The 18,072-nt window shown below is 54.9% G+C and overlaps 1 protein-coding gene across 1 annotated transcript in view; it reads right to left on the bottom strand.

The window, feature by feature from the left end:
* Window positions 1-388: 388 nt before the first annotated feature.
* The window catches only part of GTF2E1 (general transcription factor IIE subunit 1), a 142,956-nt gene continuing 125,272 nt past the window's right edge, over window positions 389-18,072 (bottom strand). The window contains exons 3-5 of the mRNA XM_063956852.1: window positions 4,866-5,067; window positions 3,590-3,816; window positions 389-3,174 (exon numbers count right to left, since the gene is read on the bottom strand). Coding sequence (XP_063812922.1) covers window positions 2,753-3,174; window positions 3,590-3,816; window positions 4,866-5,067 — 851 coding nt within the window. The 3' untranslated portion in view covers window positions 389-2,752. The remainder of the gene's footprint in view (window positions 3,175-3,589; window positions 3,817-4,865; window positions 5,068-18,072) is intronic.

Below are 18,072 nucleotides of genomic sequence, written 5' to 3' on the forward strand. Positions count from 1 at the left end.
TACAAACCCAAGCCAACACTAACGCCGGGTTGAGTAAGGTACTAGATTGTGTAAATGGACTTCCAGGTAGCCTGCTATCTGCGATCAGCAGGATCCCTGAGGGTAGCCATAATGGCAGCGCTACATTTTTTGGATAAGCGTGTCCAAGCTTTTTTCCCTCTTGGGGAAGATTCTTACCGTATCCTGTCCTTAGTCGGGAAAGGAGGGAGGAGCCAGTGCACACCCAGACCTAAAGTCTTTCTTAAAGTGCCCATGTCTCCTGCGGAGCCCGTCTATCCCCATGGTCCTTACGGAGTCCCCAGCATCCTCTAGGATGTAAGAGAAATACTACATACATTCATTTCCAAACTCCGTTTTTTAGCATCTTTCATGTGAAAAAAAAACCCACTTCATACAAAACACTTTATTACAAAAAAGAACAATAAAACACATGTAAAACACAAAGCACAGAACAGGTAACAGCAGTAATGGAAGCAGAACTGCGAGGCGTGTAGGCCGACGGGAGAGCGCAGGTAGGACGCCGCACAATAGGGAGTGACTATACAAGACAAAAGCGTCATCCAGGAGATCTAAGTGATATGAGAGCGGAAAGCACTAATAATGCCTCAGGCAGTGGCGGGGGCAGAAGAGGAGGAACATTAGGGCATTAATACTGTTACTAGTAGGACATAGCCCATAGCCAGGGTACTGTGTATACAGTCAGTGTATCTCCTATACCGACCACTATGGGGTCTCCGCCTGTCAGGGTGTCTCTCACACTCACCACTGCGGGTCTCCGCCTGTCAGGGTGTCTCTCTTACACTCACCACTGTGGGTCTCCGCCTGTCAGGGTGTCTCTCACACTCACCACTGCGGGTCTCCGCCTGTCAGGGTGTCTCTCACACTCACCACTATGGTGTCTCCGCCTGTCAGGGTGTCTCTCACACTCACCACTGCGGGTCTCCGCCTGTCAGGGTGTCTCTCACACTCACCACTGCGGGTCTCCGCCTGTCAGGGTGTCTCTCACACTCACCACTGCGGGTCTCCGCCTGTCAGGGTGTCTCTCACACTCACCACTGCGGGTCTCCGCCTGTCAGGGTGTCTCTCACACTCACCACTGCGGGTCTCCGCCTGTCAGGGTGTCTCTCACACTCACCACTGCGGGTCTCCGCCTGTCAGGGTGTCTCTCTTACACTCACCACTGCGGGTCTCCGCCTGTCAGGGTGTCTCTCACACTCACCACTGCGGGTCTCCGCCTGTCAGGGTGTCTCTCACACTCACCACTGCGGGTCTCCGCCTGTCAGGGTGTCTCTCACACTCACCACTGCGGGTCTCCGCCTGTCAGGGTGTCTCTCTTACACTCACCACTGTGGGTCTCCGCCTGTCAGGGTGTCTCTCACACTCACCACTGCGGGTCTCCGCCTGTCAGGGTGTCTCTCACACTCACCACTGCGGGTCTCCGCCTGTCAGGGTGTCTCTCACACTCACCACTGCGGGTCTCCGCCTGTCAGGGTGTCTCTCACACTCAGCACTGCGGGTCTCCGCCTGTCACAGTGTCTCTCACACTCACCACTGCGTGTCTCCGCCTGTCAGGGTGTCTCTCACACTCACCACTGCGGGTCTCCGCCTGTCAGGGTGTCTCTCACACTCACGACTGCGGGTCTCCGCCTGTCAGGGTGTCTCTTACACTCACCATTGTGGGTCTCCGCCTGTCACAGTGTCTCTCACACTCACCACTACGGGTCTCCGCCTGTCAGGGTGTCTCTCACACTCACCACTGAGGGTCTCCGCCTGTCAGGGTGTCTCTCACACTCACCACTGTGGGTCTCCGCCTGTCAGGGTGTCTCTCACACTCACCACTGCGGGTCTCCGCCTGTCAGGGTGTCTCTCTTACACTCACCACTACGGGTCTCCGCCTGTCAGGGTGTCTCTCACACTCACCACTGAGGGTCTCCGCCTGTCAGGGTGTCTCTCACACTCACCACTGCGGGTCTCCGCCTGTCAGGGTGTCTCTCACACTCACGACTGCGGGTCTCCGCCTGTCAGGGTGTCTCTTACACTCACCATTGTGGGTCTCCGCCTGTCAGGGTGTCTCTCACACTCACCATTGCGGGTCTCCGCCTGTCACAGTGTCTCTCACACTCACCACTGCGGGTCTCCGCCTGTCACAGTGTCTCTCACACTCACCACTGCGGGTCTCCGCCTGTCAGGGTGTCTCTCTTACACTCACCACTGCGGGTCTCCGCCTGTCAGGGTGTCTCTCTTACACTCACCACTGCGGGTCTCCGCCTGTCAGGGTGTCTCTCTTACACTCACCACTGCGGGTCTCCGCCTGTCAGGGTGTCTCTCACACTCACCACTGCGGGTCTCCGCCTGTCAGGGTGTCACCGCTGTGGGTTCTCTGCTGGCAAGTCAATGGCTATTAGTGACTTGTCCGATGTGAATAAAATTCTTTTGGAGTTAAAATTTCTAAAAATACATCCTGTGCTCTAAAAACAAATAGAAACCAAATATACAGCGTCATCGCTCTGTACACATCCATAGGCACTGACAGATGGGGGACGCACTCCCATTCTCCCAGGAGGGCGGTGGAATCATGGAGAACGCTACAACCGTCACAATGTTAATTAGATATAGAGGACCCACCGTGGCGCAGGAGATGGCTGGAGGTAACGTTTCTCTGTATTACTTGGAGGCACCAAGTAGCCTCAGAGAACCCGTTCCTGTCGGGCACCTTGCTGCGAGGCGCTGATGAGGTCCTGGCTGGAGAACGTCAGTCATACAGGTCCTCAAACACCTTCTGCCCCATGGCAATGTACGCTTCTTTCTCCTGCGGGGTCATCTGCGCCACCAGCTCCGGCCGCTGGCTCACCTCGGTGTACAGGTAGGATCGCCCGTTGACAGTGACCGCAGGGGCTGCAGACACCTCTTCGAATTCATCATCATCTTCATCTTCAAAGAAATGGGAAGCTGTTCCGAATGGATGGCGGGGGGCGGGGCTGTCCTGGTCCGATTCACTGGTGTCGCTGTCCGAATCGCTGCCTGCACCCACGTTGGAGGCGGGAGCGGCAGAGGCGCCCACTGCGGCAGCCGCGCTCTTCTTCTCGTGAATGAGGAGGGCCTGCATGACTTCTTCATTCTCATCGGCCACTGGGCGTCTCTCGTCAAGATCGGGGAAAGGTTCCGTGTCCAGTCCTGGAGGGGACAGAAGAGAGTTAACGCTAGGACTGAATGGTGATTGGAACACACCACAGGTAATATATATACTGGAAGGAGAAGTTAATGCACCAGGTTCCCCAGAAGAAAGGTGTTATATTTCCCCTGACAATGACAGTAACGCCAGACACAATCTGCCCAGGATGTTATACATAGCGACCGGTCAGGGTACAACCCTATATCATCGCCTGGGTACTATGCATACTATAGGCACTCTTCATCAAAGGTGGCGTAACCTATAGCAACCGTATTGTGTCATTCTGCAATGCAGTAAAACAAACTTGACTAGAAGTCCCATGTACTGCATTAGAACGGATCCCTATATTACTCAGATATAATCTTGCAGCCTGGCCCTAGCCACCGCCCCTCACGCCAGGCACAATTGCGCTCTCACCATCTTTGATATCGGCGGATTCGCTGTAGCTCACGCCCTGCACGGTGCTCTCTCTCAGCCAAATAGGCCTCTCCCTGACCGGCTTCCCCTCCGTGGCCGACCGCTGCAGGTCCTCCTGCTCCTCCATGCTGATGACCACATCCTGGGTGTACATATCCTCATACGAGGGACCCTTTGACCAGGCTTCCCGGTGGGCGGCGGCCGCTGTGGCTGCTGCTCGTTCCTTGCTGCAAAAAACAGAGCAGAGAAAGAAACTCGTCACCTTACTGCATCCTGCAGACGGATACCTGTACATACATGTAACATATATACACAGCGTTTATATCTTATGTGGTATATACAGCGACACCTGCCCTGCCTTAACATGCAATATAAATGTATAATTAAATAAAATGATAGTCCCTGCTTCGGACGTGTGGACATGTTGCTTAACATTTATTAAAACCATTTTGCTCTCCCATAGACTCTTCTGATTGTCAGCTAACACAGGCGGCATGAAACCCCCAAATTCACGGATTTTACCGACTGTCTGGAAGCAGGAACATTTCATACCCGACACTGACAAACAGCTGCAACGTTCCATTCTCTTCTACAGTAAGAAACTTTCCAGCCCCGGCGAGCCGCAGTCTCTGCGGAATTGGTAGACTGCAGCCCCCCCCCCCCCTCTTTATCTATACGGTGCTTTGAGGTAAGACAACACCTCTATTAAACTCAGGAACACAAAGCGGGGAGGTTTCTCTCTCTCCTAAGTGCAAAGTTTTTACAAGCTGACAGTTTTTGGAGAGACAGATCTGAGGGTGGGAGAGGGGGAGGCAATCAGCATTCACCGCAACACAAACGGAACAGAATGTGCTTTCTGTGTGAGAGAGACTTCGTCTGGTCTAGTACACAATGTCAGTGCTGCATAGGGCCGACGCAGCGCGCCGGCACTCTCAGCTATAAGTGCAGCCAGGTCTCACCAGAGAGAGGGGCTTATATCAGACGCGGATGAGGGGAAGCCTTAGCAAGTGGCAGCAGGACAGTATAAAAGCAGCGACATAAGAACTCCCACCCGTGCACTTACTAGAGGGGTTGTGCACTTTCACACCTCAGGGTGCCAGGGGTTGGCGTTGGGGGGACAGCTGAGGAACGGGGGGCTTCTACGTACTTAGGCGTTAGTGACAGAGACCTCACCACAGAATACCTGTCTCTCAGCCTCACTGCAGACAAACCCCCCAGTAACCCAAGCAGGGGGCACAACCACAAGCTAGAAGTGATGGGAGAGAAGAGCACTTACCTCTGTCTCAGAGACGGGATCTCCGTGGGTTCTGGTTCCAGGATTTCATAAGCCAAGTTGATGTCTTCAGTGTCTCGGAGCAAGGCGTATATAGGCTCAATCTGCTCGTTAAACCGGGCGACCAGAGTCCGGGCGTCCTTCTTGGGCATCGCAGATTCGTCCTCTTCCACTTCAGTCTGGCAGAATGTGCAGCGAAAAGTACCTGAGACAGGGAGACAGCGAGACAGTGAGTGGAGAGGACACAAGGAGCGGGGGGAACATGTGACGTCTCTCACCAGGGGAGAGGACACAAGGAGCGGGACAACGTGTGACGTCTCTCACCAGGGGAGAGGACACAAGGATCAGGGCAACATGTGACGTCTCTCACCAGGGAAGAGGACACAAGGAGCGGGGCAACATGTGACGTCTCTCACCAGGGGAAAGGACACAAGGAGCGGAGGAACATGTGACGTCTCTCACCTGGGGAGAGGACGCCCTGACCGGGGTAATGTGTGACGTCTCTCACCAAGGGAGAGGACGCCCTGACCGGGGTAACGTGTGATGTATCTCACCAGGGAAGAGGACGCCCTGACCGGGGTAACGTGCGACGTCTCTCACCAGGGTAGAGGACGCCCTGACCGGGGGAACATATGATGTCTCTCACCAGGGGAGAGGACACAAGGAGCGGGGCAAAGGGTGACGTCTCTCACCAGGGGAGAGAACACAAGGAGTGGGGCAACGTGTGACGTCTCTGACCAGGGGAGAGGACACAAGGAGCGGGGCAACGTGTGACGTCTCTCACCAGGGGAGAGGACACAAGGAGCGGGGCAACGTGTGACGTCTCTCACCAGGGGAGAGGACACAAGGAGCGGGGAAACATGCGACGTCTCTCACCAGGGGAGAGGACACAAGGAGCGGGGCAACATGTGACGTCTCTCACCAGGGGAGAGGACACAAGGAGCGGGGAAACGTGTGATGTCTCTCACCAGGGGAGAGGACACAAGGAGCGGAGGAACATGTGACGTCTCTCACCAGGGGAGAGGACACAAGGAGCAGGGCAACGTGTGACGTCTCTCACCAGGGGAGAGGACACAAGGAGCGGGGTAACGTGTGACATCTCTCACCAGGGGAGAGGACACAAGGAGCAGGGTAACGTGTGACGTCTCTCACCAGGGGAGAGGACGCCCTGACCAGGGTAACGTGTGATGTCTCTCACCAAGGGAGAGGAAGCCCTGACCGGGGTAACATGTGACGTCTCTCACCAGGGGAGAGGACGCCCTGACCGGGGTAACATTTGACGTCTCTCACCAGGGGAGAGGACGCCATGACCGGGATACCGAGTGACATCTCTCACCAGGGAAACAGACGCTCCGTCAGGGTAACGTGTGATCTCCAGGGTAACATGCGGCCGTGCAATACTGTCCGTTATGACCTGAGCAGGAGACGACAGGTAAGGGACGGTGCGATCTGTGCGGCCCTCTCCCTATAGGTAGAAAACGCACAGCACCGCTCAGGTCTGAATTAGGCCCTACGACTCTGAATAAACAACTAGGTGATTCATCGCGCCCTACAGGCGCTCTTCACACCGTCGTTAGGGGCTACGCCCCGTTAACCCCTGCACACCTTTGGACATACGCAGGCCGGTAGATAACAGAATCAGAAACACAGGGCAGTATAGAGGGCATACAGAAATGGTGTCTGGTTGAGAAAAGATAGAGAGGCGTAGGGGGGGGGGGGGAGAAAGGGAATGTACAGAAACGCGGTGCGATCGGTAAAGGATAGGGAGAGGCAGGGTGGTAGGGAGAGGATAAAGAGAGGCAAGGTGTTAGACAGAAAATACCGTTGCAAGAGGCTACGACCCGTTAACCCCTGCACGGGCCTCAGCTGTGCTATAATTGTTATTATATGGAGTATTACCTGCAAAAAAAGTTTATGCTATTGGGTAAATATTGCAAGGGGGAAGGGCGTGCGATTGTCACGGGGGCGTAGCCCTTTGTGAGGGTGTAAAGAGTGGCCGCAGGGCACAATGAATAACATAGTGTAGTATATACTGCTAGTGTATGCAGCGCAGCTTATACACACAGTGGCCACAGGTATCAGAGCCGCGTATACGCACAATGGACAAAGGTAGCAGAGCCGCTTATACACACAGTGCCCACAGGTAACAGAGGCACTTATACACACAGTGGCCAGAGGTAGCAGGGCAGCTTATACACACACAATACCCACAGGTAGCAGAGCCGCTTATACACACAGTGCCCACAGGTAGCAGAGCCGCTTATACACACAGTGCCCACAGGTAGCAGCGCAGCTTATACACACAGTGGACACAGGTATCAGAGCCACGTCTCCACACAGTGGCCAGAGGTAGCAGGGCAGCTTATACACACAATACCCACAGATAGCAGAGCCGCTTATACACACAGTGCCCACAGGTAGCAGAGCCGCTTATACACACAGTGCCCACAGGTAGCAGAGCCGCTGATACACACAGTGCCCACAGGTAGCAGAGCCGCTGATACACACAGTGCCCACAGGTAGCAGAGACGTTGATACACAACGTGCCCACAGGTAGCAAAGCAGTTTATACACACAATGACCACAGGTAGCAGTGTTGCTTATACACACAATGGACCCCAGTAGCAGTGCCACTTCTACACACAATTCCCATAGGTAACAGAGGCACTTCTACACACAGTGGCCACAGGTAGCTGAGCCGCTTATACACACAATGGCCATAGGTAGCAGCACCACTTATACACACAATGGCCACTTTTAGAAGCACCGCTTATACACACAATGGCCACTGGTAGCAGTGTCACTTATACACACAATGGCCACAGGTAGCAGCACCACTTATACACACAATGGCCACAGGTAGCAGTGGTGCTTATACACACAATGGCCACAGGTAGCAGTGTCACTTATACACACAATGGCCACTGGTACCAGAGCCGCGTATACACACAGTGGCCACAGGGAGCTGTGCCACTTATACACAATGGCCACAGGTAGCAGTGTCGCTTAGACACATAATGGCCACAGTATTACTATTTTTTTATTAATCCAATGTCCACTGGTAGCAACTATACTCACAGAAGTTCAGTGTATGTTTGGGGGGTTTGGAAATGGGCTGGGTGCAGTGAGGTGGAGGTGCCTATCCATGCCGCTGATCACCCCGATTCAGGGAATCACTTGTAGCGGCTGCGGATGGTGTCCGAGGTGCTACGTGTGGTGGAGGGGTGGGTGCGGGAGGGGGTCCAGAGGTGTTGCGGGTGGTGGAGGGGTGGGTGCAGTGGCACGGATGGCGGAAAGGGTGCAGAGGTGCTGTGGGTGGGGGAGGCGTAGGTGTGGAGGGGGCGCGTATGGGGGAGGGGGTCTAGAGGTTCTGCGGGTGGGGGAGGTGCGGGTGTGGAAGGGTAGTGTAGATGCTGTTGGTGGGGGAGGGGTGGGTGCGGGGGGCTGTGGATGAAGGAGGGGGTCTGGAGGTGGTGTGCATGGGGGAGGGGCGATGTAGTGGGGGGGGTGTTTGTGGAGGTGGGGTTGCAGGGGGGGTGAGGTTGGGTGATAGGTTTTAGAAGTTCTGCGGGTGGAGGGGTGGCTGCAAGGGAGCCGTGGATGGGGTCCGGAGGTGCTACGGGTGGGGGAGGGGCATGTGCCGCGGGTGGTGACGGATGTGGTGGATGCTGTGTGCGCCGCGGGGGGGGGGGGAGGTAGGTATGGGGGGGGGTGCGGGGATGTAGCGGGGGGAGAGGTGGGGGAGGTACGGGGGTACTGCGGGTGGGGGAGGGGCGGGATTGCCGCGGGTGGGGGAGGGACGGGGGGTGCTGCAGATGTGGGTGCGGGAGGGCCGCGGGTGGGGGAGGGGCGAGAGTGCCGCGGGGGTGCTGCGGGTGGGGGTGCTATGAGTGGGGGAAGGAGTGCAGCGGGCGGGGGAGGGGCGTGTGCCGCAAGTGGGGGGCAGATGTGGTGGATGCCGCGGGTGGGGAAGGTGCGGGGGGGGGGGGGGGGGAAGAGGTGGGTATGGGGTGGGGAAGGTGCGGGGGTGTATGGGGGGGAAGAGGTGGGTACGGGGGGGGGAGGGGCGGGGGTGCCACGGGTGGGAGAGGAGGGGGGCGGCGCGGTTTGTGGGTGCTATGGGTCGGGGAGGAGGCGGGAATGGTGTGGGTGGGGGACGGGGGTGTACCGTGGGTGCGGGACAGATGTGGTGGGTGCTGTGTGTTCCTCGGGTGGGGGAGGGGCGGGGGGTGCTGCGGATGGGGGAGGGTGCTGGAGTGCGGCGGGTGGTGCTGCAGGTGTGGGTGCTGCGGGTGGGGGAGGGAGTGCTGCGGGTGGGAAAGGGGCGGGAATGCCGTGGGTGGGGGGGAGGGACGGGAATGCCGTGGGTGGGGGAGGGGCATCTGCTGCTGGTGGGGGAGGGGCGGGAGTGCCGCGGGTGAGGGAAGGGTGGGGGGGGGGGGGGGGGTGCTGCAGATGTGGGTGCTATGGGTGGGGGAGGGGGTGGGAGTGTTGCGGGTGGGGGAGGGGCATCTGCTGCTGGTAGGGGAGGGGTGGGAGTGCCGCGGGTGGGGGAGGGGCGGGGGGTGCTGCAGATGTGGGTGCTATGGGTGGGGGAGGGGGTGGGAGGGCCGCGGGTAGGGGAGGGACGAGAGTGCCGCGGGTGGGGGAGAAGTGGGGGGTGCTGCAGATGTGGCTGCTATGGGCGGGGGAGGGGGCGGCAGTGCCGCGGGTGGGGGAGGGGCGGGGGGTGCTACAGATGTGGCTGCTATGGGTGGGGGAGGGGCGGGAGTGCCGCAGGTGTGGGTGCCGCGGGTGGGAGGGTGTGGGGCGCGTGCCGCGGGTGGGTGGCGGATGATGTGAATGCTGTGGGTGCCGCGGGTGGGATGGTGCGGCAGTCAGTGGTAGTCCACGGCATTCTCCTCCGGACTGTGCGGCAAGTGAGCAGACATCGGCTGCAGTGTCACCAGGGTGCAGGGAGGGGGGAGAGAGGGGAGTGGGCGGAGATGGGGAGGGGACTGGGCGGGGATGGGTGGACCGAGGTAGGGGACTGTTCCTGGCCTGCATCCAGCCACCCAAATCTGTGCCTGTGACTCCGCCCAGCGTTAGCAAAGGAGGGGGGGCCGGTGCGGAGTTTGTTCCAATGGCTGGCGAGGAGGGGGGGGGGGGGGTGCGGGCTGCATATGAGTGGGGACCAATGGCTGGTGTTGTGGTGCGGAGCCGCGACGGAGGCTGAAGCTGGTGCAGTTGTCTGTGCACAATCGCGGCCACTGTGACAGTCTTAGTTATTTTGCGGAGGGGGGGGGGGGGGGGCGGAGCGGAGTGTGCACCATTGGCTGGCGAGGGGGGGAGTCGCATCGGAGCGTGAACCAATGGCTGTCGAGGGGGGGCGGGTTGCATAGCAGTGGGCACCAATGGCTGGCGAGGGGGGGCGGGCTGCATAGCAGTGGGCACCAATGGCTGGCGAGGGGGGGGTGGAGCCGCGAGGGAGGCTTAATGTGCTGCAGTTGTCTGCACAATCGTGGGCAGAATAGGGGGGGGCGGAGCGGAGTGTGCACCATTGGCTGGCGAGGGGTGGGGGGGGTCGCATCAGAGCGTGCAGCAATGGCTGGTGAGGGGGGGCGGGCTGCATAGCAGTGGGCACCAATGGCTGGCGAGGGGGGGCGGCCTGCATAGGAGTGGGCACCAATGGCTGGCGAGGGGGGGCGGAGCCGCGACGGAGGCTTAATGTGGTGCAGTTGTGTCTGCACAATCGCGGCCAGAATACAGTGTGAGGTGTTGGTCACATATAGGTTAGGGATTGCGGAGGGGAGGAGGGGGGGTGCCGGAGCGGAGTTTGTACCAAAGACTGGTGAGGGGGGGGGGGGGGGGCGGGCTGCATGGGGATGTACTGGAGTTTGTAGTTACCAATGGCTGGCGAGGGGGGGCGGGCTGCATAGGAGTGGGCACCAATGGCGGGGGAGGGGGTGTGGGCTGCATAGGAGTGGCCACCAATGGCTGGCGAGGGGGTGCGGGCTGTATAGGAGTGGGCACCAGTAGCGGGGGAGGAGGGGCGGGCTGCATGGGTGTGGAGTGGAGTTTGTAGTTAGCAATGGCTGGCGAGGGGGATGGGCTGCATAGCAGTGGGCACCAATGGCTGGCGAGGGGGGGCGGAGCCGCGACGGTGGCTGAATGTGGTGCAGTTGTGTCTGCACAATCGCGGCCAGAATACAGTGTGAGGTGTTGGTCACATATAGATTAGGGATCTCCTATGGCTATCTCCTAATCTCCTATATATTAGCCCAGATCCAGATTAGGCCAGTCCGCTCAACTATGTGACTCCGCCCAGTTATGTGACTCTGCCCAGCATTAGCAAATGAAGCACAAAGTCACAGATCTGGGCTAATATATAGGAGATGTGTAATAAATACAGTTTTATAATCGTTGCCTTAGAACAAAGAGTGATCAAACAGATAATATAACATCACTGCATCGGTGCAGTAACGACGGGAGATTGATCAGCGCTCAACATGTAAACGTTCCACAAATACTGATGGTATCATATCGCTGTATAAATGTATATAATCCTCCAATGTGAATATACGATGAGTAACCACCTGATACTATGGTATACGCCCAGTAGGAAGGTCTCCACATCTGACGTAGAACGGATTGGTAAATGATAATAAGAATTTACTTACCGATAATTCTATTTCTCGGAGTCCGTAGTGGATGCTGGGGTTCCTGAAAGGACCATGGGGAATAGCGGCTCCGCAGGAGACAGGGCACAAAAAGTAAAGCTTTAGGATCAGGTGGTGTGCACTGGCTCCTCCCCCTATGACCCTCCTCCAAGCCAGTTAGGTACTGTGCCCGGACGAGCGTACACAATAAGGGAGGAATTTTGAATCCCGGGTAAGACTCATACCAGCCACACCAATCACACCGTACAACTTGTGATCTAAACCCAGTTAACAGTATGATAACAGCGGAGCCTCTGAAAAGATGGCTCACAACAATAATAACCCGATTTTTGTAACTATGTACAAGTATTGCAGATAATCCGCACTTGGGATGGGCGCCCAGCATCCACTACGGACTCCGAGAAATAGAATTATCGGTAAGTAAATTCTTATTTTCTCTATCGTCCTAGTGGATGCTGGGGTTCCTGAAAGGACCATGGGGATTATACCAAAGCTCCCAAACGGGCGGGAGAGTGCGGATGACTCTGCAGCACCGAATGAGAGAACTCCAGGTCCTCTTTTGCCAGGATATCAAATTTGTAGAATTTTACAAACGTGTTCTCCCCTGACCACGTAGCTGCTCGGCAGAGTTGTAATGCCGAGACCTCTCGGGCAGCCGCCCAAGATGAGCCCACCTTCCTTGTGGAATGGGCCTTAACCGATTTAGACTGTGGCAGGCCTGCCTCAGAATGTGCAAGTTGAATTGTGTTACAAATCCAACGAGCAATCGACTGCTTAGAAGTAGGCGCACCCAACTTGTTGGGTGCATACAGTATAAACAGCGAGTCAGATTTTCTGACTCCAGCTGTCCTGGAATATATTTTCAGGGCCCTGACAACTTCTAGCAACTTGGAGTCCTCCAAGTCCCTAGTAGGTGCAAGGCACCACAATAAGCTGGTTCAGGTGAAACACTGACACCACCTTAGGGAGAGAACTGGGGACGAGTCCGCAGCTCTGCCCTGTCCGAATGGACAAACAGATATGGGCTTTTTTGAGAAAAAACCACCAATTTGACACTCGCCTGGTCCAGGCCAGGGCTAAGAGCATGGTCACTTTTTATGTGAGATGCTGCAAATCCACATATTTGACTGGTTTTAAATCAATGTGATTTGAGAAATCCCAGAACTACGTTGAGATCCCACAGTGCCACTGGAGGCACAAAAAAAGGGGTTTGTATATGCAATACTCCCTTGACAAACTTCTGGACTTCAGGAACTGAAGCCAATTCTTTCTGGAAGAAAATTTACAGGGCCGAATTTGAACCTTAATGGACCCCAATTTGAGGCCCATAGACACTCCTGTTTGCAGGAAATGCAGGAAACGACCGAGTTGAAATTTCTTTGTGGGGCCTTCCTGGCCTCACACCACGCAACAAATTTTCGCCACACGTGGTGATAATGTTGTGCGGTCACCTCCTTTCTGGCTTTGACCAGGGTAGGAATGACCTCTTCCGGAATGCCTTTTTTCCCTTAGGATCCGGCTTTCCATCGCCATGCCGACAAACGCAGCTGCGGTAAGTCTTGGAACAGACATGGTACTTGCTGAAGCAAGTCCCTTCTTAGCGGCAGAGGCCATAAGACCTCTGTAAGCATCTCTTGAAGTTCCGGGTACCAAGTCCTTCTTGGCCAATCCGGAGCCATGAGTATAGTTCTTACTCCTCTACGTCTTATAATTCTCAGCACCTTAGGTATGAGAAGCAGAGGAGGGAACACATACACCGACTGGTACACCCACGGTGTTACCAGAACGTCCACATCTATTGCCTGAGGGTCCCTTGACCTGGCGCAATACCTGTCCCGTTTTTTGTTCAGACGGGACGCCATCATGTCCACCTTTGGTATTTCCCAACGGTTTACAATCATGTGGAAAAAACTTCTCAATGAAGTTTCCACTCTCCCGGGTGGAGGTCGTGCTGAGGAAGTCTGCTTCCCAGTTTCCATTCCCGGGATGAAAAACTGCTGACAGTGTTATCACATGATTTTCCGCCCAGCGAAAAGTCCTTGCAGTTTCTGCCATTGCCCTCCTGCTTCTTGTGTTGCCCTGTCTGTTTACGTGGGCGACTGCCGTGATGTTTTTCCCACTGGATCAATACCGGCTGACCTTGAAGCAGAGGTCTTGCTAAGCTTAGAGCATTATAAATTTACCCTTAGCTCCAGTATATTTATGTGGAGAAAAGTCTCCATACTTGATCACACTCCCTGGAAATTTTTCCCTTGTGTGACTGCTCCCCAGCCTCTCAGGCTGGGCTCCGTGGTTATCAGCATCCAATCCTGAATGCCGAATCTGCGGCCCTCTAGAAGATGAGCACTCTATAACCACCACAGGAGAGACACCCTTGTCCTTGGATATTGGGTTATCCGCTGATGCATCTGAAGATGCGATCCGGACCATTTGTCCAGCAGATCCCACTGAAAAGTTCTTACGTGAAATCTGCCGAATGGAATTGCTTCGTAGGAAGCCACCATTTTTACCAGGACCCTTGTGCAATGATGCACTGTTTTTAGGAGGTTCCTGACTTGCTCGGATAACTCCCTGGCTTTCTCTTCCGGGAGAAACACCTTTTTCTGGACTGTGTCCAGAATCATCCCTAGGCACAGCAGACGTGTCGTCGGGATCAGCTGCGATTTTGGAATATTTAGAAACCACCCGTGCTGATTGTAGCAGTATCCGAGATAGTGCTACTCCGACCTCCAACTGTTCCCTGGACTATGCCCCTATCAGGAGATCGTCCAAGTAAGGGATAATTAAGACGCCTTTTCTTCGAAGAAGAATCATCAATTCGGCCATTACCTTGGTAAAGACCCCGGGGTGCCGTGGACAATCCAAACGGCAGCGTCTGAAACTGATAGTGACAGTTCTGCACCACGAACCTGAGGTACCCTTAGTGAGAAGGGCAAATTTGGGACATAGAGGTAAGCATCCCTGATGTCCCGGGACACTATATAGTCCCCTTCTTCCTGGTTCGTTATCACTGCTCTGAGTGACTTCATCTTAATTTGAACCTTTGTAAGTGTTCAAAACAAAATTTTTTTAGAATAAGTCTCACCTAGCCTTCTGGCTTCAGTACCACAATATAGTGTGGAATAATACCCCTTTTCTGTAGTAGGAGGGGTAATTTAATTGTCACCTGCTGGGAACACAGCTTGTGAATTTTTTTCCCATACTACCTCCTTGTCGGAGGGAGACTTGGTAAAGCAGACTTCAGGAGCCTGCGAAGGGGAAACGTCTCGACATTCCCATCTGTACCCCCGGGATACTACTTGTAGGATCCAGGGGTCCTGTACGGTCTCAGCGCCATGCTGAGAACTTGTCAGACGCGGTGGAATGCTTCTGTTCCTGGGAATAGGCTGCCTGTTGCAGTCTTCTTCCCTTTCCTCTATCCCTGGGCAGATATGATCTTATAGGGACGAGAGGACTGAGGCTGAAGAGACGGTGTCTTTTTCTGCAGAGATGTGACTTAGGGTAAAAAACGGTGGATTTTCCAGCAGTTGCCGTGACCACCAGGTCCGATGGACCGACCCCAAACAAGTCCTCTTCCTTTATACGGCCATACTGTGCCGTTTGGAATCTGCATCACCTGACCACTGTCGTGTCCATAACATCATCTGGCAGTTATGGACATCGCGTTTATTCATGATGCCAGAGTGCAAATATCCCTCTGTGCATCTCGCATATATAGAAATGCTCTATAGTCAATAAAATACTGTCCCTGTCAAGGGTATCAATATTTTTAGTCAGGGAATCCGACCAAGCCACCCTAGCTCTGCACATCCAGGCTGAGGCGATCGCTGGCCGCAGTATAACACCAGTATGTGTGTATATACTTTTTATTATATTTTCCAGCCTTGTCAGCTGGTCCTTGAGGACGGCCCTATCTATAGACGGTACCGGCACTTGTTTTGATAAGCGTGTGAGCGCCTTATCCACCTTAAGGGGTGTTTCCCAACGCGCCCTAACTTCTGGCGGGAAAGGGTATACCGCCCATAATTTTCTATCGGGGGAAACCCACGCATCATCACACACTTCATTTAATTTATCTGATTCAGGAAAAACTATGGTAGTTTTTTCACATCCCACATAATACCCTCTTTTGTGGTACTTGTAGTATCAGAAATACGTAACACCTCCTTCATTGCCTTTAACGTGTGGCCCTAATAAGGAATACGTTTGTTTATTCACCGTCGACACTGGATTCAGTGTCCCTGTCTGTGTCTGTGTCGACCGACTAAAGTAAACGGGCGTTTTAAAACCCTTGACGGTGTTTTTGAGACGTCTGGACCGTACTAATTGTTTGTCGGCCGTCTCATGTCGTCAACCGACCTTGCAGCGTGTTGACATTATCACGTAATTTCCTAAATAAGCCATCCATTCCGGTGTCGACTCCCTAGAGAGTGACATCACCATTACAGGCAATTGCTCCGCCTCCTCACCAACATCGTCCTCCTACCTGTCGACACACACGTACCGACACACAGCACACACACAGGGAATGCTCTGATAGAGGACAGGACCCACTAGCCCTTTGGAGAGACAGAGGGAGAGTTTGCCAGCACACACCAAAAACGCTATAATTATATAGGGACAACCTTATATAAGTGTTTTCCCTTATAGCATCTTAATATATATATAAGCATATCGCCAAATTAGTGCCCCCCCTCTCTGTTTTAACCCTGTTTCTGTAGTGCAGTGCAGGGGAGAGCCTGGGAGCCTTCCCTCCAGCCTTTCTGTGAGGGAAAATGGCGCTGTGTGCTGAGGAGATAGGCCCCGCCCCTTTTTCGGCGGCCTCGTCTCCCGCTCTTAACGGATTCTGGCAGGGGTTAAATATCTCCATATAGCCTCCGGAGGCTATATGTGAGGTATTTTTAGCCAAAATAGGTATTCATTTGCCTCCCAGGGCGCCCCCCTCCCAGCGCCCTGCACCCTCAGTGACTGCCGTGTGAAGTGTGCTGAGAGGAAAATGGCGCACAGCTGCAGTGCTGTGCGCTACCTTTAGAAGACTGAGGAGTCTTCTGCCGCCGATTCTGGACCTCTTCTTACTTCAGCATCTGCAAGGGGGCCGGCGGCAAGGCTCCGGTGACCATCCAGGCTGTACCTGTGATCGTCCCTCTGGAGCTGATGTCCAGTAGCCAAGAAGCCAATCCATCCTGCACGCAGGTGAGTTCACTTCTTCTCCCCTAAGTCCCTCGTTGCAGTGATCCTGTTGCCAGCAGGACTCACTGTAAAATAAAAAACCTAAGCTAAACTTTCCTAAGCAGCTCTTTAGGAGAGCCACCTAGATTGCACCCTTCTCGTCCGGGCACAAAATCTAACTGGCTTGGAGGAGGGTCATAGGGGGAGGAGCCAGTGCACACCACCTGATCCTAAAGCTTTACTTTTTGTGCCCTGTCTCCTGCGGAGCCGCTATTCCCCATGGTCCTTTCAGGAACCCCAGCATCCACTAGGACGATAGAGAAATACTCAGTACTAGAGTCACTCGTGTGCTGGTCCCCTTGTTGTCTGAGGGAGAGTAAAGGACGGGCGTACCGCCCTGACACTGGGGTGAGTGAGTGGACGCAAATGGTCAAATGACTGTATCGGTGGAAAGTGCCGGTGGTCCTCACCGAGCGCGATCTCTGGCGGCTGCACCGACACTCGTCCCATGTCACGCTGCCGTAGTGCTGCAGCGCCGGCTCAATCGGTGTGACAGCGTCCGGCTGATTGTCCGGTAAGCCGGGAATCTGCAGCGGACGATGGTAGCTCAATCCAAGTGCTGGTTCTCCTGGGTGTAACGGACTGGGTCCAAGAGTGAATCCTTTCTGCAAATGGGTAACAGCAGGTCCTTGGGGGAGGTGACTCAGATCAGATTGCTGCTGGGCGTTTTTCCCACAGCGGGCGATCAGGTAGTAACTGCGCATGCACCGCAATGAGCACGCACGTCGGACAACAACGGGCATCGCCGGTCAGCGATGGGATGGTGCGAAGATTCCATTCACAAGGTGATAGGCAGGAAGAGGGCGTTTGCGGGTGGTTAGTGACCGTTTACTGGAAGTGTCAGGAATAACGCAGGCGTTCCCAGGCGTTCTCAGGAAGGGTGTGTGACGTCAGCTCCGGCCCCGATCATCCTGATTCTATCGCACTGTAGGAGCAAGTCCTGGGATGCGCACACACTGGATTTTAGCAGCTCTGCGTACACATGGGATCGCACACTTGCACGGCGAAAATACACCCCCCCTGGAGGCGGCGACTATATGATCACAGAACAGCAACATTAGCAGCCAGCGATCAGATCTGAATCACAGGTTTCACTCCACATGCGGATTTTCCAAAGACTTTCCACTGATACAATCATTTCACCATTTGTGTCCACTCACCACAGTACAAACTGCCCGTTACACAGTACTGCCACCACACCAAACTGCGCACAGTACTGCCACCACACCAAACTGCGCACAGTACTGCCACCACACCAAACTGCCCCTGTTACACAGTACTGCCACCACACCAAACTGCGCACAGTACTGCCACCACACCAA

This window comes from Pseudophryne corroboree, chromosome 2 (assembly GCF_028390025.1).
Source record: "Pseudophryne corroboree isolate aPseCor3 chromosome 2, aPseCor3.hap2, whole genome shotgun sequence".
Classification (NCBI taxonomy): Eukaryota; Metazoa; Chordata; class Amphibia; order Anura; family Myobatrachidae; genus Pseudophryne; species Pseudophryne corroboree.